At 33.3% G+C, this 25,920-nt stretch overlaps 2 protein-coding genes across 8 annotated transcripts in view; both read left to right on the forward strand.

The window, feature by feature from the left end:
- Positions 1-1,240, forward strand: part of LOC143247699 (transforming growth factor-beta-induced protein ig-h3-like) — a 38,011-nt gene extending 36,771 nt beyond the window's left edge. For all 3 annotated transcript variants that reach the window (XR_013026668.1, XM_076496104.1, XM_076496106.1), the window contains one exon: positions 62-1,240. Coding sequence is in view for 2 of the 3 variants with exons in the window: in XM_076496104.1 (XP_076352219.1) it covers positions 62-295 (234 nt within the window). In the remaining variant the exon portion in view is untranslated. The remainder of the gene's footprint in view (positions 1-61) is intronic.
- Positions 1,241-6,856: 5,616 nt separating this feature from the next.
- On the forward strand, positions 6,857-24,012 carry LOC143247697 (uncharacterized). 5 transcript variants are annotated; one of them, XM_076496099.1, is made up of 7 exons: positions 6,857-6,904; positions 7,453-7,514; positions 8,883-8,971; positions 13,471-13,554; positions 16,190-16,373; positions 22,181-22,805; positions 23,866-24,012. In XM_076496099.1, exons 3-7 carry the CDS (start codon positions 8,885-8,887, stop codon positions 23,876-23,878), a joined length of 993 nt encoding a protein of 330 aa, XP_076352214.1. In that variant the 5' UTR covers positions 6,857-6,904; positions 7,453-7,514; positions 8,883-8,884; the 3' UTR covers positions 23,879-24,012. The 5 variants fall into 5 exon arrangements, with proteins under 5 accessions (XP_076352214.1, XP_076352215.1, XP_076352216.1 ...); XM_076496100.1 differs by lacking the exon at positions 7,453-7,514 and having other exon boundaries at positions 6,867-6,904; positions 8,885-8,971; XM_076496101.1 differs by lacking the exon at positions 7,453-7,514 and having other exon boundaries at positions 6,901-7,030; positions 8,885-8,971.
- Positions 24,013-25,920: the final 1,908 nt, after the last annotated feature.

Consider the following 25,920-nt stretch of genomic DNA (forward strand, 5'->3'; position numbering starts at 1 on the left):
GTTCTATCTGGAAACCCTACATATGTTGATTTTCTACTCTCTCTCTCTCATTTTGTTTTAGTTTGTACAGAATCATGTTGTGGACGATATGATTTCATCCCATTTTTTTCGGCCAAAACTCACCTACGACATCCATACGGAATATGACATGGTCAAAGTTCGTAAAAAGAGAGGTCACTTGATGGTCAACAGCGCCCACATCGTCGAACCAGACCTAATAACTAAAGACGGAATTGTTCATTGTATAGACAAGGTTTTAATGCCAAAACAACGACGTCACGTGCAAGCAGTTTAATGTAACCAATCAGGGACTGGTAAACTATTGTTTTTAATAACCTCAGCCAATCATAATTCCTCTAAGTCATTCATCCACACAACACTGCTTCATACTTGTTTGGATTAAAGAGAATTATAGAATCATATAAATAATTTTATTCTGGAAGAAATAACATCTACTTATAAAAACGTATTTTTATAATATGTACAGTTGCTTTTCGTATTGGACTACGTTACGAGTAAGGGCTTCGTGTCTGATAATTTTGATACGTGTCGTGTACTAAGGCATTTTAAAATAAAATAACCCTTTGAGATTTTTGTTTGTAACAACAAAACAGACTTAAATATTACAAAGCGTATTTACTGTAACTGAGTCCGTGTACGGGAATGAACTTTGTAGTGTGGGTCTTTAATTAATATGAGGTCAAACCACATACACTTGAATTACCACAACTCCTTGTCATTTAAAATCGAAATGACCCATCCGCCAAAACATCTAACTTTCAAGCATTTGAACAATAAGTGCGTAAATCACTTTAAATATGCTATTGCAAACTAATGCTGTGCTGATGTTATTATAAATTACCTGATAAATGTCAGTAGATATCTGGTGTTATAGCGTAATAAATATTGATTTTTAACAGAAGTGTTTTTCGTAAAGGCTTTACTGTGTCATTATCTTTCAAAGAAACTGATAAGATTGGTTTTGTGAAGTGTCAGTTAATTGGAAGGTTCAGCACTCTACGTCATCAACTAACTGTAGAAGAACATTTTTTATTGGTGTTTTGAATTTAAAGGCTGTTTACCGTGCTTTATTTACAAACATGTGTGTGGTTTTGTGTTCGGTACAAAACCACACTTGATTATGTTTCTTTTAATATTTAATTTCAAGATTCGTGTTTTGTAATAGAAATTGTGTTCATGTATGATTGTTTGGTATGTTTTATTAAATTTCATAACTTCATTTCTTGGCAAGGGCAGCATTTGTTTTATTAAATATATTTGTCAACAGGTGACGCCACTTCACGTCCTGGTACAAAGTGTCAGTAACTTGAAAACAATATGGCGACTAGAAACTATCCATCATTGAAATAGTGGCTTCTTGGAAGTCATAGAAGACTAACGTTAATAAACCGAACGTGATCTAACCGCTAATGTGCAGATCTGTGAAGTGGAAATTCCATTAGTTCGCGTCCTGTTGTTGAGAGAAAATAAAATGCTCTCTACACCTTTGGTCTCTAAGTGCGTTATAGGAATAAATGACAAATCCCACTACTCGATCTAACAAGAATATCCCAGAAGTTGGTGGATGGTGTTAACTAGCTCCGTTCTAATTAGTTTGTTTCTTCGAAATCAATGACTGTTAGTGTAAATAATCCTCGAACAGCGAAATCCATCAAGTCCAAAAAATTAAAGCCAACTTTTAATAAATTGTGATTGTATCAATTAAAAGTGATAATTCCCCTAACGGTGAAATGAAATTATGTTTATGTACCGGTGATTTTCTCAACTAATTATATTTTGTTATCAGTAACTTCTGACTAAATCCACTGTTGAATCATTAGTAAGGTTCAAGGCTTGACTTTCTATAGTTTGGGATTCTATCCCTGCGGCGGACTCGGCGCAGATAGCCAATTATGTAGCTTTATGCGAAAACAGAACAAGTGAAGTTTTGGTGAAAGGAATTCGCCAATTGCATAGGTAATAATAATAATAAAACTTTTTACATATTGTAACTATTTTTTATAGGCCTAACTGAGGTTATGTTGTACTATAAAACAAAAACTTATAATATAAGGATGCACTGGTTCTAATTAGAAAGCTCTGATCAAATTTCTCTTCAATATTTATATTTACGAAATATATTCTAACTCAACCAGATTTGCCAGACGACTCCCGTTTGAGAAACATTGAGCTAACCCTTAATATCTTAGAAATGTATATGTTTATTTTAGTTGTTCCGTGACACTTTTTATGACAACTGCTAACTGTATATTTACTGTTAAGCGCAAAGCTGCCAAATTGACCATTTGTGCTCTGCCTATGACAGGTATCAAAACCCGATTTTAGTATTAGCTAGCAGACTTACGCTGATTAGACGTGTGTCAACTTGCCACTTCTTTATGACTGACTGTTTGGAGTTAAGCACAAGGCTGTTTGTGCTCTGCCCACCAGGGATATCAAAACTCGGTTTCTAGCAGTGTGAGTCATACCGCTGTGCCACTAGAGTGCACACTTCTTCTTACCAAATAAACTTAGTTAAATTAATATTTGGCCCGGCATGGCCAAGCGAGTTAAGGCGTGCGACTCGTAATCTGAGTGTCGCGGGTTCGCATCCCCGTCGCGCCAAACATGCTCGCCCTTTCAGCCGTGGGGTCGTTATAATGTGACGTTCAATCTCACTGTTCGTTGATGAAAGAGTAGCCCAAGAGTTGGCGGTGGGTGGTGATGACTAGTTGCCTTCCCTCTAGTCTTACACTGCTAAATTAGGGACGCATATAAATTTCTCAACAAGTGGGTTTCTCGACATCACTGATTATAAATTAGGGACGGCTAGCACAGATAGCCCTCGAGTAGCTTTGTGCGAAATTTAAAAACAAACAACAACATATTAATATTTACAAAAAATGATTATAGCTAAATAAAAAACAAAAACACTCGGAAATTATTTTCTTTTTAGCTCTAAAATGATTAGAAACCATTAAACATAATAGTTGTGGTAATTACGTTGAACTGTACGTATTTTTCATCTTTCACTTCCCTCTCAAATGGACGAAGTATTTGTTTGCTTTTTAATTTCGCGCAATTTCACGATGAATTTGAATTTCACGAGGGCTATCTGCGCTAACCGTTCCTAATTTAGCAGTATAAGACAAGAGGGAAAGCAACTATTCATCACCACCCACCGCCAACTCTTGGGCTACTCTTTCATCAACGAACAGTGAGATTGAACGTCACATTATAACGACCCCACGGCTGAAAGGGCGAGCATATTTGGCGCGACGGGGATGCGAACCCGCGACACTCAGATTAAGAGTCGCACGCCTTAACCCACCCCGCCATTTCGGACCAACCAGCTGTCTTGGGAATATATTTTTTACCTCAAATGGGTTTCTCATCTCGTCATCACGAATTAATAAGATTAGCTAATAATAAAAATAATATAAAGTAATGACGTATTTGTGAATAATTTAATATTGAGCGTGAACAACCAATAGCATGTGGTCTTACAAGTTCCAACAGAAAAGGTTACTCCATATTTACTATTTAACTACGCATCACTATTTTTATTTTTGGATGGATTCAATAATCTGGCCTTTATATCACTGAATAAAACTATGATATAAACAATATCTTTACTGGATCGTATTTAATATTTTCCAAGATTTATTATTTGATAAAAGTCAATAATCCACGCACGTTTGATGCCAGTTTCAGTGTTACGGAAGTTATGAAACTGCTTAGCATCCTCTGTCTCAAGTTTTGAGAATTGTTTGTGTTGTATGCAATATATTTTTGCTTTGTCGTGTTTTTCAGCATGGATTTTATATCAGAAAAAATCAAACGTAATAAACGCGTTATTTAGTAAATCTGATCTGCTTATGTTACTTAAATTTGTGGGGAAAATACATCAACGTAATACGGATAAAGAAAACATATATTTTACGATTTTGTTTATATATATATAACATTTTTTATTGTTTATGCAAATAAAATTTTGTTTTTACCTCACGATGTATGGAAATAATAATGAAGATAACCAGTATATCAGCATGGAAAATCGTCTACCAAAACTCCAAGCAAATCCAAGAGAGGGCGCTAACGTAGAAATAACTTTGATCAACGTGACAAATCTTCATAACTGGAACAAACAGAAATTAATATCATAAATATTATATTTAACATGAGAAACTTGTGTGTCAGCATAAAAATAAATAACTTAATTACAAGTTGTCAAAGTCCTTTATTTTTACAGGAAGTAACCATACTTCGATTATTTAGACATGTCTTGAGAGTTCAAAGAATATTCCCGCGAATGATCTATGTACGTATCTATTTAAGAAAATTACCAGCATACAGATAAGAAATATTGTATACAAAAAAACGACTCGCATGTTTAGCACGAGTTAAGTTCGTGAATGAAAATGTCTTCAAATTAACGGGAATTTTTCATTTGTAAATCAGGTAGCTGATTTTTATAAGTTATTGAACACAGATTCGTATGATAATAAAAACAAATAATTTCTAACATTGTTATATACAAAAACATTCCACAAATAAACAACTTAAACAACTATACAGTGAACTACTTAATGAATAGGTTTGTTTCAGTAAAACTTGGCCCGGCAAGGCCAACCGTGTTAAGGCGTGCGACTCGTAATTTGAGGGTCGCAGGTTCGCATCCCCGTCGCGCCAAACATGCTCGCCCATTTCAGCCATGGGGGCTTTATAATGTGACGGTCAATCCCACTATTCGTTGATAAAAGAGCAGCCCAAGAGTTGGCGGTGGGCGGTAATAACCAGCTGCCTTCCCTCTAGTCTTACACTGCTAAGTTAGGGAGGGCTAGAACAGATAGCCCTCGTGTAGCTTTGCGCGAAATTCGAAAACAAAGAATTATAACATTCCACATGATACTATGTAGATTAAGAAGGTATCTTTTAAACAATTATTATTTTGGTTCAGTATAGAGGTAAACATTTTATTTTAAAGTTAAGCGTGAACAACAAAGAATATGTGGTCGTACAAGTATCAGCACAAACTATTATTCAGTGTTGACGATTTAAACCATGCTACATCGTTTTTATTAAATGGAATTGAAGTGTCCAACCTTATTATTAAAGAAGAAAATTATCTGTGTTATGAGTATTATCTTTATTAACTTACCTATTAAATGATATAGATAGATATACTATCTATTTGTTATAATACAGAGATGTTTTCTGCTTTGTTAACTTCTGATGATAAAAAACAAGAGGGAATACTGAATAGCCGCGGCTGTAGTTAGATCTTCAATCGGTCAAAAGGTGAAACTATAAGCTAATAGTTTGTTCTTGGGAAAACTCGGAGCCATTCTATGTAAGAACCATTATACCGCGGCTAAAAATGAGGCTGATAAAAACTCAATAGTTAATTTATGTTTATTATCGCAATTTTATACATTGAATATAAGAATTTACAATTTCTAATTTTATAAAAGAAAATAAGAAAAATTTGTCTCGAAAAATTGTTAATATTCCAATTTAATATCTTCTCGCGATGTCGTGTACAGTTTATGACTTTAAATATACATTATGCATAAAAGCCATCTCGTGGTGGTAATGTATACTACGTTAATAGATATCGTCCACTGTTATCTCTTCCTTCTCCCCAAACAAATTCTTTTGGGGGAAATTAATTAATGTGTTTCGTTGTAATTTTCTTTTGTATTTCATAATTAAATGTGGAACAAACTGATTTTCCTATAAAGAGATACGTTGCTCAGAAATAAATACGTTGAAACAAAATAATTTGAAAATATACTTATAAATGTGATATTGTTCCAAGTTTCATTACAATTAATATAAAGCATGACGTTATTCTTCATTACACTGCTTCATTTTCTGTTTATCTTTTGAATAACAGAGGGAGAGTGTAAAAATAACTAAAAATGTGATTACTTTCATCAATTTAATTCAAACTAATGATTAATCCAAATTACGTTATTCCATTTTCAATTTTCTATGATTTTTTTTATCTCGCCATTTATTATTCATCTGCGTCTTCTACAATAAAATTATCATTTACTTTGCATTTTTACTTCTATTTTCATCAATAATTGTTTGAACAAGAGGAAAGTGAAAAGAAAACTCACTTTTGATGTAAACAAAAGTTATTACGAAAACATCTCAAAGAGAAAATATTACTCCCATCATGACACTAGTTAAACAGAGATTGGTTAAACAGTAGATATTCTTATCATAATAACACTAATTAAACAGAGATTGGTTAAACAGTAGATATTCTTATCATCATAACACCAATTAAACAGAGATTGGTTAAAGCGTGGATATTGTCATCGCATCAGCATATCCAAAACACAGATTCGTTATACAGAAGATGTGCTTATTGTCATAACAAATCTAGAACAGAAACTGTTTAAAGACACGATAATAATTTTTATGCGTTTTGAGTATCTGAGAAAATAAATGCTGCATCATGTATCAAAAGTTTTCGAATCAATAAAAGAAATCTCAATTGTAAACCTGTAGGTTTATAACATTAAAAACCGAGATTTGATACGTATTATGGCTAGCGCAAAGATAAGGCCAATGCGCTTGACAACAAACAAACAAAGAAAAAGTTGCGTCCATCCATGGAAATCTTGATTTTTAACGCTGTTATCCATAAGTGATACTTTTCTATTACGCTAATATTTTTTAATTTACTATGAAACAGATTTGTACATTAGTATTTACAAGAAAAAATAGCACATAAATTTTATCTTACACAAACTGCTGAATTAAATTGTTTGGAGAGAGGAAGATGCTGTTGTGATTCGATATATTATGGCTAGAGGGAGCGACTGAAAATGCGCAGCGCAAAGGTACGTTTAACACTAACATCATACATGACTGTGTGATTTCGAAGGTTAAGTCTATTCATTTTTATATATACATTTTATTGTCTAGGTTAGTTTGTAAATTTAAAAAACAAATTTTAACGTTATCATTTTGTTTGTGCACTAAACATAATTCGATTAAAAAACTGCTGTATGTAAGTTGTGAAGAGTTTTGTTACTTTAAAGTTATTGGGGTATTTGTGATTAAATGTTATATTTATTTTTTAATAACGAACGTGATTTTATAAATTGTATTATGTTACTTGAACTGTGTTTCAATTTACAAAGTAAAATTAGTGTGAACTAATGGCGTTTATTTACGCGATTGACAGTGACAGCGTAGCGTAGTATGTGTGGGTAAGTTTTGTTTTCACTATCGGGAGATCTCCATGGCTGTTACTGTCTTAGACTTGAAAGAGTTACTGTTACAATCTAATGCCTGGCTACATATTGTTTCTCACTTTATAAAATATAATAATTAGCACACCCTCCTTCACATACATTCAATCAGAGGCTTAGACAAGTCCCTCTACAACCCCCTCCCTCCCCAAATAATTTTAAAATCTTGTTTTGGTAGATCAATAGAAAACGAGTTGGTGACTGAGGATCAGAAAGTTGATCAAATTTCTCCTGCCTATGAGATAGGTTAATAATTTAATGTAATATGATTTCGTAAAATAAAAATATGTATTTTTTAAGAATAAATTATTGTCTTACAACTGTTTTTATTTTCAGTATGTTACTATTTCTTTTATGGATGATGGAAAGATTGTGAACTTGGTTTACTTAGATTTTCAAGAAGCTTTTGATACAGTTTCATACAGGAAAAAAAACAAAACAATTAGCTAAAAATATCACTTCAGTAGAGGCAAGGAGAAAGATTACTTAATAGTATTTTTGGATGGTTAAAAGAAAAACGGTTGCTATTAGTGAAGGCCAGTGAGACTAGACTCTTGTTAGCAGCAGATATATTTCTTGGGTCCATATATATTATATTTGTATTTAATATCAAGATCAGAACAAGTTATATATTTAGAATGAAACACAATCAGTCTGGCAGTCAATTTCATGTATAAAGATTAGAATGAATTTTTTCATCAGTGGAATACCCATGCTATTAATGACAGTTTGGGCCATAATTCCAGTAATATCTTATGATGTTCAGCTAACTTACGATATTGTTGTAATTAGTGAACTAATAAAGTTTGCTGATGACAGTTTCGTGGGTATTTCTAGCTGTGTTAAAGATGTTATGCTGTTACAGGAGGATTTGGACCAGTTCTCAAGTTGGACAGATGTTTCACAACTGATTTTATTACTACTTGTATTTTGCAAGTTAATACACTTGGATTATCATAGTTTAGGCTACACACTTAATATAGATGAAAGCCTACTCAATTGTGTGACTGAAGAAAGGATTTTGTAGTTTTGGATAAGTTGGTCAAGCCATCCAAACAGTGTTTTGTTCCTTGTAGCATTTCAGAGTGTTAATATAAGTGTATGGATTACAAAAAGAGCTAATTATTCAAAGCACTAATTAGGCTTCACTGTATATAGGTTTGGTCATCTTATATAAAAAATTGAAATCAACCAACCAAAGCACTAATTAGGCTTCACTGGGTATAGGTTTTGTAATCTTGAATAAAAAATGAAATAAACTAATCCATGTTCTAGTAGGTTTCACTGTGTATAGATTTGGTCATCTTTTGTAAAAAAAATGAAAACCAACCAACTAATCAAAGCACTAATTAGGCTTCACTGAGCATAGGGTTTGTAATCTTATATAAAAATGAAATAAACTAATCCATGCACTAGTAGGTTTCACTGTGTATAGATTTGGCCATCTTATAAGAGAAAATGAAAAACAACCAACAAGAGCACTAATTAGGCTTCACTCAAAATACTGTGTAGAGGTTTGGTCATTTTGCATGAGAAAGAAAACTGTTCTTTTGGGAAAAGTTTAAAATCTTGTTAAATTAACTTATTCTCTTATTGCACCTGTTTTAAAGATGGAGGATTACAAGTTCCTGTTTAAGGTTGTGTTAGTGGGAAATGCTGGAGTTGGAAAAACCTGCCTGGTTCGACGTTTTACACAGGTAAGTTGTCTACCATTTTACTACACTGGTGTCTTTGAAAAGTAACTTTGCTAAGCTGAAGGTTGGAAAAGCCAGTGACTGTTGTTACTATAACTAAATAGCAACTATTAAACACAGTAAACATTTGATATTTCAAGCTAGATAAAGGTTAAAACTCACTTTTACCTTTTGAATGAGTGTGTATATTTATATAACTTTAAACAGACAGCAATGTTGAAATAAAGGCCGTTTATTAATAAACAAAAGCAGGGATACCAGAAACAGTGCGAGGAAGGTGAAATATGTATTAGTAACTATTATTTGTCAGGTTTAGTCTGTTTACAAGACTTGGAGAGAGGTTAAAGCTCCACTTTGTCTGTATTATCTCTTATGTAAATCTGCAATTCACTTTCTGCAGCTAATTATGAAAAGGTGGTTGTTGTTATAGGCGAAAGTTATAAATGTTAACTGGTTGATACAACCCAACATCTGTGGTGGATTCTATATCTTGTCAATCACTGTCAGTCTGTATTTATGTAAACGGTGTAATAAAACTAAGATATCTGGATTAAAAATAAGCATTATGAGAAAAATAGAAAACTGTAAATTATCCCCCAAATTAGAAAAGCAAAATGTTAGTACTGTAATAAACAATCACTATTATTTGTCACTACTGTTTTCAGTACTGTTCTGGTCAGTTTTTACTGTACGAGTACAATCCTTGTTAATAAATTTTTAGAAATTTATTATGAACATTTATTATAGAAATAAAATCCATATTTATGTACATGTATGTATGTATTTATTTATATATTTTTAAAAGTTATCAAATTTGTGTGGGTAAGACAGAAAAGTATTTTTTTTACATTGGAGTGAATGACATACTGTCATCAAGAGGGATCTGACATTGTTTAATGACACGTTATGTGACAATTCTTTTATACCCTACCTTAACATTCACGTTAACTCATTTTAAAGGAATCTTTACATGATCGTTAAGTTCCATAAAAATCGTACATAAAACTTGAAGCTGTCAATAAAAGCAGAATAATTTGATCTGGTATGGTTAGAGCTATGTACTGATTTTGAAAGTGATGTTATTCTATTTTTTCCGGTTTACTTGACTGAATTGGAGATAATAAAGGATGTGTGTTGTCGGTTGTCTGGCTACAAATAACACTCTTTCTCAGTTCATCATGAGCTGGAACAGAGAAATGATGAAATTATTTTTTATGCACGTGAAAAATAATGTTTATTTTTTCAAGTGTATAAGAAATGTCTGTGTCAGCTGTGAGAAAAATCTTATTACTGTTAAGTGAGAGCAGCTCTTTGAGGCTGATGTCACAACGTTCTGCAGTATACCTCGGGACGTATCATACATTTAGTGATAGAAATGTATAGATTAGTTCACAGTAATGTTTCCTTTATTCTAGATAAAGTGTCAGATTCAGTTATTTCATTGACTCTAAATGTAAATGATGAATGAGTGACCGACCATATAAGACCTTTGTCGTAGGTTTAACTTTATTCACTTTACTAGGAAAGGTCATCAAAAGTTCAGTACGTTTCATTATTGGTGTTAATTAAGATATGTTGTTAGAACTAGGGAGTTTCTTATTTGAATGTAAATAGCCTAATTTACATATCATTTGGTTGTACCAGAGCATAATGTTCATTGAAATATGGTTCAGGCGTAACAGATAACAACAAAATATGTTGGTGGCAAATTATAAAACAACTGAGATTCTGTGATGTAAGGGCATAATTTTTGTTTTTTATTGTGTAATTAAACATAGTTATCTTGACTAGTTTGTGTGAGTTCATCGTAGTAAAAATAAGTCACAACAGTCATTTCTTCTTACTTGTCCGTTGTATTTCAGAATGAAATTGAAACGAATCAGAATTATCTTCTTGTAACTGTTTGCTTTAACAGTAGTAAAATATTTTATGGGTACAATACAAAGTTTGCTGATCATAATTTAATGCAAATTACATAATAAATTTAAGTTAGAGTGGAATTGTTTTTGAGGAAAAGTAGAGACAGTAAAAACACACAAACTATGTTCGTGGCATGAAACTCTTAGTAAATAACAGCACACAAACTATGTTTATGGTATGAAACTCTTAGTAAATAACAGCACACAAACTATGTTCGTGGTATGAAACTCTTAGTAAATAACAACACACAAACTATGTTCGTGGTATGAAACTCTTAGTAAATAACAGCACACAAACTATGTTAGGTGGCATGAAACTCTTAGTAAATAACAGCACACAAACTATGTTCGTGGCATGAAACTCTTAGTAAATAACAGCACACAAACTATGTTCGTGGCATGAAACTCTTAGTAAATAACAGCACACAAACTATGTTCGTGGCATGAAACTCTTAGTAAATAACAGCACACAAACTATGTTAGGTGGCATGAAACTCTTAGTAAATAACAGCACACAAACTATGTTAGGTGGCATGAAACTCTTAGTAAATAACAGCACACAAACTATGTTAGGTGGCATGAAACTCTTAGTAAATAACAGCACACAAACTATGTTTATGGTATGAAACTCTTAGTAAATAACAGCACACAAACTATGTTCGGTGGTATGAAACTCTTAGTAAATAACAACACACAAACTATGTTCGTGGTATGAAACTCTTAGTAAATAACAGCACACAAACTATGTTAGGTGGCATGAAACTCTTAGTAAATAACAGCACACAAACTATGTTAGGTGGCATGAAACTCTTAGTAAATAACAGCACACAAACTATGTTCGGTGGCATGAAACTCTTAGTAAATAACAGCACACAAACTATGTTAGGTGGCATGAAACTCTTAGTAAATAACAGCACACAAACTATGTTCGTGGCATGAAACTCTTAGTAAATAACAGCACACAAACTATGTTCGTGGCATGAAACTCTTAGTAAATAACAGCACACAAACTATGTTCGTGGCATGAAACTCTTAGTAAATAACAGCACACAAACTATGTTCGTGGCATGAAACTCTTAGTAAATAACAGCACACAAACTATGTTCGTGACATGAAACTTAGTAAATAACAGCACACAAACTATGTTCGTGGCATGAAACTCTTAGTAAATAACAGCACACAAACTATGTTTATGGTATGAAACTCTTAGTAAATAACAGCACACAAACTATGTTCGTGGTATGAAACTCTTAGTAAATAACAACACACAAACTATGTTCGTGGTATGAAACTCTTAGTAAATAACAGCACACAAACTATGTTCGTGGCATGAAACTCTTAGTAAATAACAGCACACAAACTATGTTCGTGGCATGAAACTCTTAGTAAATAACAGCACACAAACTATGTTCGTGGCATGAAACTCTTAGTAAATAACAGCACACAAACTATGTTCGTGGCATGAAACTCTTAGTAAATAACAGCACACAAACTATGTTCGTGGCATGAAACTCTTAGTAAATAACAGCACACAAACTATGTTCGTGGCATGAAACTCTTAGTAAATAACAGCACACAAACTATGTTCGTGGCATGAAACTCTTAGTAAATAACAGCACACAAACTATGTTTATGGTATGAAACTCTTAGTAAATAACAGCACACAAACTATGTTCGTGGTATGAAACTCTTAGTAAATAACAACACACAAACTATGTTAGGTGGTATGAAACTCTTAGTAAATAACAGCACACAAACTATGTTCGTGGCATGAAACTCTTAGTAAATAACAGCACACAAACTATGTTAGGTGGCATGAAACTCTTAGTAAATAACAGCACACAAACTATGTTCGTGGCATGAAACTCTTAGTAAATAACAGCACACAAACTATGTTCGTGGCATGAAACTCTTAGTAAATAACAGCACACAAACTATGTTCGTGACATGAAACTCTTAGTAAATAACAGCACACAAACTATGTTCGTGGCATGAAACTCTTAGTAAATAACAGCACACAAACTATGTTCGTGGCATGAAACTCTTAGTAAATAACAGCACACAAACTATGTTCGTGGCATGAAACTCTTGGTAAATAACAGCACACAAACTATGTTCGTGGCATGAAACTCTTGGTAAATAACAGCACACAAACTATGTTTGTGGCATGAAACTCTTAGTAAATAACAGCATGCACGACAGTCGAATAAAAAATTTATACACGTGTAAGAAGGCATCAGCCGTTGGAAAACGTATTTTGCAAACCTTTTAATTTTTTATGTTAAATTATCTATCGTTCTCTCAATTTTCCTGTTTAGAAATAACGTAGAAAGCACAAGTTTCCATCTGTCAATTTTTTCCATTACGAGAAAAATTAATCGTTACTGTGACATAGTAGTAAACCAGGACTAAACTTTAAGTTTTGTATCCCCCCTAAATAACCAGATATTTTATAAATAATTTTTAGCCTGTGTTTTTACAGTTTCAGTGTGTATACCTGCACAAATAATTACGTGCGAGGTTTGTAAAGAAACGTCGGAGGTTGAACGATGTTTTTGAATACGTTTGATATATTTATTTTAGGGTTTATTTCCTCCATGCCAGGGAGCGACAATCGGAGTGGATTTCTTAATAAAAACTGTCGAAGTTGAGGGAGAGAAAGTAAAAGTAAGTTAATTTTACACATTTGGTGGGTGGAAAGTGGGTGGAAATACTTTAAAGAATATGTAACTCCACCTAGTAGTCCGTAGGTACTTCTCTGGTAGGTGAGAGACACGTACTTCTCAGCTGCAGTGAATGGGTTGAGATACAAGAGCAACACTGTTGGTTCTCAAGCAATATTTCCTGGTATTTGTTATTTAGATGGAGACTTTGAATGGTGATGATTGTGAAATAAAGTCCTCGGTCCCTAGGTAGGGCTTATAAAGTTCATAGTTGTAAACAGTGAAATTGAGGTTACCCTGGATTCTACAAGCATAATTTCTTAGTTTCTCATGTCCTAATGACTCAGTCTGAAAAAACAAACATTGGAATTAGAATTATGTCATCTCTATTGAAATATTAGAAATAAATCTGTTTTAACTATGGGAGCATTTTATTTGTAAGTTTTAATACTCTTCAGAAGACATCTGTAGTTTCTAAGGTACTGTAATAAAATGGGATGAAAGCCCATATAAATTTACTAAAAACTAAGTCAACAACAGAGAAAAAACTGGACAATTTCAGAATAACGGTGAGAAGAACAGTGGACCAAAAGTCCGTCTTTGTTTTGAGTAATTTAATATCAAACCATAACATTTGATTTCAGCAAAGTATAAAACATTTTGGTAATTTTACACCATTACTTAGAATTTAGTTAAAAACCAGACTAACTGTTTAGATTACCTTTGAAACTATAAATACAAAATGTGAAAAACAAAATATCTTAATTTATGCTATGTATCTTTACTGGCATGACTTTTGTTAGGCTAAGAGTGCAACGCATGATGTTGGTTAGGCTAAGAGTGCAACACTGACAGTGTTGTATTTCTTTTATCACTCTCTTGATTCAGTCATGAGATGAGAAATACAGAAAGTACTGAAGGAATCAGAATCGAGCCAGCTGTGAGATTAAATGTCATTCAAAGACATTGTTTACTACAGTACACTTTAAGAATGAACACTGACATTATTTAATACAGTACACTCTAAGAATGAATACTGACATACTGTTTGCTACAGTACACTTTAAGAATGAATTCTGACATCCTGTTGACTACAGTACACTATAAATGAATACCAAGATGTATAATATAGTGCACTATAAATGAATACCAACATGTATAATACAGTGCACTATAAATGAATGCCAACAGGTATAATACAGTACGCTATAAATGAATACCAACATGTATAATACAGTGCACTATAAATAAATACCAACATGTACAATACAGTAAACTATAAATGAATACTGACATGTATAATACATTACCCTCTAAGAATGAATTCATTGTTTTTATATCACAGCCTCTGTACAAAATGGTTCAAGCTTTGCTCGTCTGTTTTGTATAATTATTTTGTTGGATATGTTCACATTGTCAAGGAGACAGATAAAAAGTGTTTTATTGATATCAGAGCGAAAGATTTATCCACGATCATGGTTGGATCAAAATATGATTTATAGTAATAAAAGAAGTTAATTTTCATTGTCATTCTATGATTTCAAGATCTCAAGTCACCAGTGATACCATTCATTACAATCATATGTTTCTTAACATCAAATGGTTGTATGGTGACATTGTTAGTTTTGTTAATTGTATGCTATTATCTAGTTATCACTTATATAAAACCTAAACAAACTGTTGTCGTAAGGTTTGAATGATGCACAAGAAAACGTAAATACAATGTGCGAATAAAAATAAGATTGAAAGATGTACTGTCGGTCTTCCTTGGTAGGATATCCTCTTTTGGATGAGTCTGTACTACTGTCTCATCACTTCCTAGTCATTGAATGGAACTACATTATATTTACATAAAACTTTAGTTTCTGTTTTATAATAAATATACATTTTTTTGTTTTATAATGATGTTCCTACCTTTGCTCTGTCTATAACAATTCAGTATACAACTACAGTCATTATATTTTGATACATGATGTCTTCAGGCCTGATGTTGGTACAGCTAACATTTGACAGTCAGTTACTTGATTGTAAAGTTTGAGTTCATGGCCAAGTTGTTATGGTGCCCAATTGGTGACCTGATGGTCACCGGCTCACATTCAAATCCCTGTCTCACGAAACGTGCTAGCTTTTTCAGCCATGGGGGGCATTATAATGTGATGTTGAATCTCACTATTAGTTTATGAAAGAGTAACCCAAGAGTTGGTGGTAGGTGGTTGTAACTAGCTGCCTCTCCTCTTGTCTTACATTTCTAAATTACGGATGGCTAGTACAGATAGTCCTTGTGTAGCATTGCAGGGAATTTCAAATAAACCACACAGATTTTGAGTCCTGATAAGTAAAAGTAATTTCTGAAATCAAAGCTTACAGGTTTTCAAGTACATGAATAAAGTTTCAGAATCTAAAACTTCAGTAGTGTATCTTCTTGTGTTTGAAGTTTAACCCGTGATAGACCCATAAAATATATGCTGGAGTTGTTATGTGGTACACATTATGGGAAAAACAAAACATACATATATATAGACACACACAATAATAAAAATATTTGATTCTCAGATACGAGAAACTTTTAAATAATAACCAAAATAGCAACTACTTGTTATTTAATAACCTACAAGTTCATGGAAATAACTCTGTTTCAGCTCCAGATCTGGGACACTGCAGGACAGGAAAGATTTCGTTCCATCACTCAGAGCTACTACCGTAGTGCCCATGCACTAATCCTAGTCTACGACATTAGCACACAGCCAACTTTTGATTGTTTACCTGGATGGCTGAGAGAGATCGAGCAATATGCGAATCCAAGAGTCCTGCGAGTTTTAGTAGGTAAGGTACTGTACCTCTATACACATAAAAACAAGTTACAGTTTTCAGGTTTTAGTAGGTAAGGTACTGTACCTCTATACACATAAAAACAAGTTAGTTTTCAGGTTTTAGTAGGTAAGGTACTGTACCTCTATACACATAAAACAAGTTACAGTTTTCAGGTTTTAGTAGGTAAGGTACTGTACCTCTATACACATAAAAACAAGTTAGTTTTCAGGTTTTAGTAGGTAAGGTACTGTACCTCTATACACATAAAAACAAGTAAGGTACTGTACCTCTGTACCTCTATACATAAAAACAAGTTAAGGTACTGTACCTCTATACACATAAAAACAAGTAAGGTACTGTACCTCTATACACATAAAACAAGTAAGGTACTGTACCTCTATACACATAAAACAAGTAAGGTACTGTACCTCTATACATAAAACAAGTTACAGGTTTTAGTAGGTAAGGTACTGTACCTATACTATAGGTATATAAAACAAGTTACAGGTTTTAGTAGGTAAGGTACTGTACCTCTATATACCTCTATATAAAAAAACAAGTTACAGGTTTTAGTAGGTAAGGTACTGTACCTCTATACACATAAAAACAAGTAAGGTACTGTACCTCTATACATATAAAAACAAGTTACAGGTTTTAGTAGGTAAGGTACTGTACCTCTATACACATAAAAACAAGTAACAGGTTTTAGTAGGTAAGGTACTGTACCTCTATACACATAAAAACAAGTAAGGTACTGTACCTCTATACACATAAAAACAAGTTACATATTTCAGGTTTTAGTAGGTAAGGTACTGTACCTCTATACACATAAAACAAGTTACAGGTTTTAGTAGGTAAGGTACTGTACCTCTATACACATAAAAACAAGTTACAGGTTTTAGTAGGTAAGGTACTGTACTGTACCTCCTATACATATAAAAACAAGTTACAGGTTTTAGTAGGTAAGGTACTGTACCTCTATACACATAAAAACAAGTTACAGGTTTTAGTAGGTAAGGTACTGTACCTCTATACACATAAAAACAAGTTACAGGTTTTAGTAGGTAAGGTACTGTACCTCTATACACATAAAAACAAGTTACAGGTTTTAGTAGGTAAGGTACTGTACCTCTATACACATAAAACAAGTTACAGGTTTTAGTAGGTAAGGTACTGTACCTCTATACACATAAAAACAAGTTACAGGTTTTAGTAGGTAAGGTACTGTACCTCTATACACATAAAACAAGTTACAGGTTTTAGTAGGTAAGGTACTGTACCTCTATACACATAAAACAAGTAAGGTACTGTACCTCTATACACATAAAACAAGTTACAGGTTTTAGTAGGTAAGGTACTGTACCTCTATACACATAAAAACAAGTTAGTTTTCAGGTTTTAGTAGGTAAGGTACTGTACCTCTATACACATAAAAACAAGTTACAGGTTTTAGTAGGTAAGGTACTGTACCTCTATACACATAAAAACAAGTTAGTTTTCAGGTTTTAGTAGGTAAGGTACTGTACCTCTATACATATAAAAAGTTACAGGTTTTAGTAAGTTACAGTTTTCAGGTTTTAGTAGGTAAGGTACTGTACCTCTATATACATAAAAAAGTTAAGTTACAGTTTTCAGGTTTTTTAGTAGGTAGGTAAGGTTACTGTACCTCTATACACATAAAAACAAGTTACAGGTTTTAGTAGGTAAGGTACTGTACCTCTATACACATAAAAACAAGTTACAGGTTTTAGTAGGTAAGGTACTGTACCTCTATACACATAAAAACAAGTTACAGGTTTTAGTAGGTAAGGTACTGTACCTCTATACACATAAAAACAAGTTACAGGTTTTAGTAGGTAAGGTACTGTACCTCTATACACATAAAAACAAGTTACAGGTTTTAGTAGGTAAGGTACTGTACCTCTATACACATAAAAACAAGTTAGTTTTCAGGTTTTAGTAGGTAAGGTACTGTACCTCTATACACATAAAAACAAGTTAGTTTTCAGGTTTTAGTAGGTAAGGTACTGTACCTCTATACACATAAAAACAAGTTACAGTTTTCAGGTTTTAGTAGGTAAGGTACTGTACCTCTATACATATAAAAACAAGTTACAGGTTTTAGTAGGTAAGGTACTGTACCTCTATACACATAAAAACAAGTTAGTTTTCAGGTTTTAGTAGGTAAGGTACTGTACCTCTATACACATAAAAACAAGTTACAGGTTTTAGTAGGTAAGGTACTGTACCTCTATACACATAAAAACAAGTTACAGGTTTTAGTAGGTAAGGTACTGTACCTCTATACACATAAAACAAGTTACAGTTTTCAGGTTTTAGTAGGTAAGGTACTGTACCTCTATACACATAAAAACAAGTTAGTTTTCAGGTTTTAGTAGGTAAGGTACTGTACCTCTATACACATAAAAACAAGTTACAGGTTTTAGTAGGTAAGGTACTGTACCTCTATACACATAAAAACAAGTTACAGGTTTTAGTAGGTAAGGTACTGTACCTCTATACACATAAAAACAAGTTACAGGTTTTAGTAGGTAAGGTACTGTACCTCTATACACATAAAAACAAGTTACAGGTTTTAGTAGGTAAGGTACTGTACCTCTATACACATAAAAACAAGTTACAGGTTTTAGTAGGTAAGGTACTGTACTGTACCTCTATACACATAAAAAACAAGTTACAGGTTTTAGTAGGTAAGGTACTGTACCTCTATACACATAAAAACAAGTTACAGGTTTTAGTAGGTAAGGTACTGTACCTAGTAGGTACACCTCTATAAAACAAGTTACAGTTTTCAGGTTTTAGTAGGTAAGGTACTGTACCTCTATACACATAAAAAACAAGTTACAGGTTTTAGTAGGTAAGGTACTGTACCTCTATACACATAAAAAGGTAAGTTACAGGTTTTAGTAGGTAAGGTACTGTACCTCTATACACATAAAAAACAAGTTACAGGTTTTAGTAGGTAAGGTACTGTACCTCTATACACATAAAAACAAGTTACAGGTTTTAGTAGGTAAGGTACTGTACCTCTATACACATAAAAACAAGTTAGTTTTCAGGTTTTAGTAGGTAAGGTACTGTACCTCTATACACATAAAACAAGTTACAGGTTTTAGTAGGTAAGGTACTGTACCTCTATACACATAAAAACAAGTTACAGGTTTTAGTAGGTAAGGTACTGTACCTCTATACACATAAAAACAAGTTACAGGTTTTAGTAGGTAAGGTACTGTACCTCTATACACATAAAAACAAGTTACAGGTTTTAGTAGGTAAGGTACTGTACCTCTATACACATAAAAAACAAGTTACAGGTTTTAGTAGGTAAGGTACTGTACCTGTATACACATCAGGTTTTAGTAGGTAAGGTACACCTCTATACAAAAAACAAGTTACAGGTTTTAGTAGGTAAGGTACTGTACCTCTATACATATAAAAACAAGTTACAGGTTTTAGTAGGTAAGGTACTGTACCTCTATACACATAAAAACAAGTTACAGGTTTTAGTAGGTAAGGTACTGTACCTCTATACACATAAAAACAAGTAAGGTACTGTACCTCTATACATAAAACAAGTTACAGGTTTTAGTAGGTAAGGTACTGTACCTCTATACACATAAAAACAAGTTACAGTTTTCAGGTTTTAGTAGGTAAGGTACTGTACCTCTATACACATAAAAACAAGTTACAGGTTTTAGTAGGTAAGGTACTGTACCTCTAGACACATAAAAACAAGTTAGTTTTCAGGTTTTAGTAGGTAAGGTACTGTACCTCTATACACATAAAACAAGTTAGTTTTCAGGTTTTAGTAGGTAAGGTACTGTACCTCTATACACATAAAAACAAGTTACAGGTTTTAGTAGGTAAGGTACTGTACCTCTATACACATAAAACAAGTTACAGGTTTTAGTAGGTAAGGTACTGTACCTCTATACACAAAAACAAGTTACAGGTTTTAGTGGGTAAGGTACTGTACCTCTATACACATAAAAACAAGTTACAGGTTTTAGTAGGTAAGGTACTGTACCTCTATACACATAAAAACAAGTTACAGGTTTTAGTAGGTAAGGTACTGTACCTCTATACACATAAAAACAAGTTACAGGTTTTAGTAGGTAAGGTACTGTACCTCTATACATATAAAAACAAGTTACAGGTTTTAGTAGGTAAGGTACTGTACCTCTATACACATAAAAACAAGTAAGGTACTGTACCTCTATACATAAAAAACAAGTTACAGGTTTTAGTAGGTAAGGTACTGTACCTCTATACACATAAAAACAAGTTACAGTTTTCAGGTTTTAGTAGGTAAGGTACTGTACCTCTAGACACATAAAAACAAGTTACAGTTTTCAGGTTTTAGTAGGTAAGGTACTGTACCTCTAGACACATAAAAACAAGTTACAGTTTTCAGGTTTTAGTAGGTAAGGTACTGTACCTCTATACACATAAAACAAGTTAGTTTTCATTACTAATTTTTTTTCATTACTAATTTTTGTTGAGTAAACGAATAATGAAGAATATTAACTTGCTTAATTAACATGTTTATTGAAAGAACTGATCATTCAGTAAATATAATATTTGTACAGTTGAGGCTGAATAATCAAAGAGTTAAACAGGTATTTAACTGCATTTAAAATTACGTTTATGATAAAATAGTTATGGGAATATAGTCCTCCAAAAAACTAATTAGATCACATTAAGCCTAACCAGTCAGCCCTGAGGTTCAGAGCTGGCATGGTGTAGTGCTCTTCTCGAGACACACTTATGAGACTGACAGTATTGTTTTTGTAATTAGAACACATTAAGCCTAACCAGTCAGTCCTGAGGTTCAGAGCTGGCATGGTGTAGTGCTCTTCTCCAGACACACTTATGAGACTGACAGTATTGTTTTTGTAATTAGAACACATTAAGCCTAACCAGTCAGTCCTGAGGTTCAGAGCTGGCATGGTGTAGTGCTCTTCTCGAGACACACTTATGAGACTGACAGTATTGTTTTTGTAATTAGAACACATTAAGCCTAACCAGTCAGTCCTGAGGTTCAGAGCTGGCATGGTGTAGTGCTCTTCTCGAGACACACTTATGAGACTGACAGTATTGTTTTTGTACAACTTGCAGTATAAACTTCTGTTCTGGAAGTTTATAATAAATGGATAGGTTTGACAGATTTGTTGGCTAGTTAAGTATCCACAGTAATTGACAACTGATTTGTTCAATGTCCAATTTATCAAGAAAATGTTCCATAGTTATCAATTTTAATTTTGAAATTAAAGTCTCAATCAAAACTTGTCGCATCCAAAACACATTTGGCTTGTAAAAAATGAACAGAACTTGGTTTAGAAAGGTGTCAGTTATGTAAGAATTATGTTTTGGTGAGGACTGAGATTTTATGTCAAGGAGATAAAGATCTTAAAGATGTAGTTTCTGAACTGGTCTTTTTTATAAATAGTTTTGTCCTGATGATACAACTAATATTGCATTAATTGTAAAATAAATAAACTGTAATGTTGTAGCCTAACACTGCAGATTGTAAAGTTTACATTTCCCAGTGTCTTCACTTATCAGTTGAGTTTCTCACTTTTTGCACTGAATTTACTGAAACTAATTATATTTATTTTAAAAGATCTTTGGTAGCATTGCTTTTACCAATTCACTTTGAACTTGCATATTTAGCAACTTTTTAAAATGTGTAGTGTAATAACACGTTTATTCTGTATTTCTTCATGCCAATGATCATGAAGTGCACGTTTGTTAAAACTAGTGTTAAAAATTTCAAGATCACAGTGTGTGCTCTTTAGGCATTGACCAGGATCTATCCATAGACATTTACCAGGAACTATCCATAGACATCATTGACCAGGAACTATCCACAGACATTTACCATGAACTATCCACAGACATTATTGACCAGGAACTATCCATAGACATCATTGACCAGGAACTATCCACAGACATCATTGACCAGGAACTACTAACAGACATCATTGACCAGGAACTACTAACAGACATCATTGACCAGGAACTATCCACAGACATCATTGACCAGGAACTATCCACGGACATCATAGACCAGGAACTATCCACAGACATCATTGACCAGGAACTATCCACAGACATCATTGACCAGGAACTATCCACAGACATCATTGACCAGGAACTATCCACGGCCATCATCGACCAGGAACCAACCACGGACATCATCGACCAGGAACCAACCACGGCCATCATCGACCAGGAACCATCCACGGCCATCATCGACCAGGAACCAACCACGGCCATCATCGACCAGGAACCAACCACGGCCATCATCGACCAGGAACCAACCACGGCCATCATCGACCAGGAACCAACCACGGACATCATCGACCAGGAACCATCCACGGACATCATCGACCAGGAACCATCCACAGACATCATCGACCAGTAACTATTCCATAACAAGTAGATAATCGAAGACCAGACATAACTTCTCCTGTCTGAATAATAAACAAGAAAAAGAATTACACACTGATAACAGAGTTATAGCACAAGTGTAACATTGTGATGCACGAGGAACCATTTTTTATCCCATTAGAAAATCTGTGATGGTGTGGAAGATCACAGTATTTATTTTAATATTTTTTCCTCTTCTTTATTAATATTTATAACTTTAAATAAGCTATTCTTAATAGTATTTATTAAAATACACTATTATAAGCAGTGTTTTTAATGTTTTAATTCAAATGTTAACAAGAGGTGGTCCACGATATTAAGACCAAGTAGGTTTTAGTAAGTCTAGAAACTTGTAAATTTGATGTCATAAAAATCTAGTAACTTTAAGAGGTACTGAGAGATGAGACTAGGTTATCAGTATGAGGATCAGTACACAGTGGTCATTTAGTTCCATGAAGCATTTAATATATTATCGGAATTATTACTTATTGAATTCATTCATTGAGTCATGAAAGTGTAGAAGTTTATTTTTGTTATTGTAGTACCAGTTGGTGAGGGGTTTCTTAATTAGTAGAAACCCACTTGAAATAAAAATGTATCTCAAAAAGGCTGGTATGGGTATTAGCATTTTTATTGATAAAGCAGAGAACAAAGTTTTGACCTTCTAATGTCAACTTGAGGTAAACAAAAAATTACAATTATTAGTGAGGTATTTCCATATGAATGTTATTTGTTAACTTAGTTCTAATGTTTAAAGAAAAATAAACTTGTCTTTGTTACATTGAATTATTTTCACTAGATAATTTAAAAGAACTTCCAGGTGATAAAACAATGTTGCAGCAATAATAAAATACTCTCTGAGTTTTGAAATTAAGTAAAAGATAAAATGTGTCAGTATTAAGTAATTAGAATTTGACAACGGTCCGAGAAGAATATGTATACAAAAGAATTGTTTGTCCCTTAATTTATTTTTTACCAGTGCAGAGATTTGTTGTTTTTAACAGCTGTTAACTGTGCAAGACGTGCAACATTAATTTCACAATATTTTCAGGAAACAAAATTGACAGAGAAGACCGAGAAGTGCCGAGTCTCGTAGGAGAAGATTTTGCAACAGCTAACGACATGTACTTCGTTGAAACATCAGCAAAGGAAGCTGACAATGTAGACAAACTGTTCATGGAAATAGCCACTCAACTTACCCGTGAAGCAGTAATGACAAGTTCTCACTACAATGGCTGCTCTACCGAAGTTCCGTCAACGTTAAACGAATCTCAAGAGAGGAGAGATCACCAGTGTTGCAAGTTTTCGTGAAGTTTTCATATTTTTTTTCTTAACCTGAAGAAGTTCTGAATAGCCTTACTTTCCACAGTATTACCAAGAAATTGTACCACAAAAGGAAAAGAAAAAAATGTGCTTCCAGTTCAGGTTTTTTTGGGTTTTTTTTCCTCTCTCTCTCATTATGGCCAATTGTTGAGAATATGGTGAAAAACAAATCTCAGTTTTTGTTTCTTAAAAAAAAGTTATACACCGTATTTTTCTTGTGTTTCACTGGCGTAAATGATTTTCAACAAAACATTTTGGAAGTAGATGGTAAGTATCGCAGTTGTTACGAGAAAGTATTTATACAGGTCACAGTCTAGCTGTAAATTTCGACTCCTGGGAAGGTTAACAAAGTGTTAACGTTCCTAATTTTCTGTCGAAAGATTGAACAGTTTACAAAAAATCGTAAAAAAATTGTCTGGATGTGGGTATTAGAAGGTTGAAAAAAATGTTGTGTAGACATTCCTGTTTTGGTCAAATTCACCCAAGGTTCCTGTAAGACTGTCAGAAGTTTATCACAAACGTGACAGTTTGTGCATGGGGAAATTCATTTGTTATTATTAAGTTTCTGTTAATACGTACCTTTATTATTTTTTTTTTTTTGCACAGTGGTTGTAAAAGAACTGTTCATGTAAGGCCATGCAAATAGTGAAGAAGACACAATTTCAGTATACTGCTTTACTGTTATTACTTGATTAATATAAAACAAGAAAACTTGATGCATCTGCATACAGAAAACTGAGGTGATAGGAAGAAAACATTTTAAAGCATTATAGCTTTGAATATGAGAAATATAAGCTTGCATTTCTTTTTATTGCTGGTGCAGTGTAGTAGATGGAGAGCTATTTTTACTGTTGTTTGTCACGTGTTTGTAAGTCGTACAAACCTTGAATGGTGTCTGTATTTGAGTAATAGTGTTCTCTCAAGTAGTCTGTTAGGCTTAGTAAATAAACTCAAAAGCAAATTTACTAGCCTGATTTAGGCTTAGTAAATAGACTCAAAGCAAATTTACTAGCCTAATTTAGGCTTAGTAAATAGACTCAAAAGCAAATTTACTAGCCTGATTTAGGCTTAGTAAATAGTCTTGAAAGCAAATTTAACTAGCCTGATTTACATCAGAATTTTTTCATGTCAATTTGCATCCTTCCATACATGTTTTAGTTAACATGATGTGAATGAAAAGTGGTCAAAAGTTATTTTGACAGTTGGATAGTGTTGAAGTTTATTCAGGGTAGTACAGTATAATTTACAACAAAATGTATTTTTAAGGTTTTCTTGTCTTACTGTTTTACAAAATACAATATACTTGTATATTATTCCTGGTGCAGAAGGTTACCAACTTAAAACTGGTATTTTAGGGTTGGTGGGGATGATTGATGGGAGGGAATCTCTCCAGACCCCCTTAATAATTCAGTTATATTTTTGTTTTATAATTACAATATGTGGCTTAACTAAAACTAGTTACTAATTAATTCTATAATTTTCATCAGTCAGTAAGCCTAAAGTTGGCATAGTGAGTGGTGATAAAGTACACTGTTTTGTAACAGTTAAATGAAATAAAATGGAAGTTCAACAAAGGAGGGCTCCTAGTGAAGACTGCAGTAATGGCAACTACCTTTCGACAGTTGTACGTCTTACAAATACTTTATTTATTAACAACTGGAGCATCAGGTACACATTGAAATAATTTGTTAGCAGACATATGTTCAACCAAAGACTTTTAAAGTAACCCTGACATTCACTTTGAGACAAGTAGGGAGGAAGTTACGTTAGGTTGGACATTCTG

The sequence above is a fragment of the Tachypleus tridentatus genome, chromosome 3 (assembly GCF_004210375.1).
Source record: "Tachypleus tridentatus isolate NWPU-2018 chromosome 3, ASM421037v1, whole genome shotgun sequence".
NCBI lineage: Eukaryota > Metazoa > Arthropoda > Merostomata > Xiphosura > Limulidae > Tachypleus > Tachypleus tridentatus.

Coding starts and splice junctions, on each gene's coding strand:
- LOC143247697 (XM_076496099.1), top strand. CDS start 8,885: ATGGAGGATTACAAGTTCCTGTTTAAGGTTGTGTTAGTGGGAAATGCT. Junction 8,972..13,470: donor TGGTTCGACGTTTTACACAG/GTAAGTTGTCTA, acceptor TATTTATTTTAG/GGTTTATTTCCTCCATGCCA. Junction 13,555..16,189: donor TTGAGGGAGAGAAAGTAAAA/GTAAGTTAATTT, acceptor ACTCTGTTTCAG/CTCCAGATCTGGGACACTGC.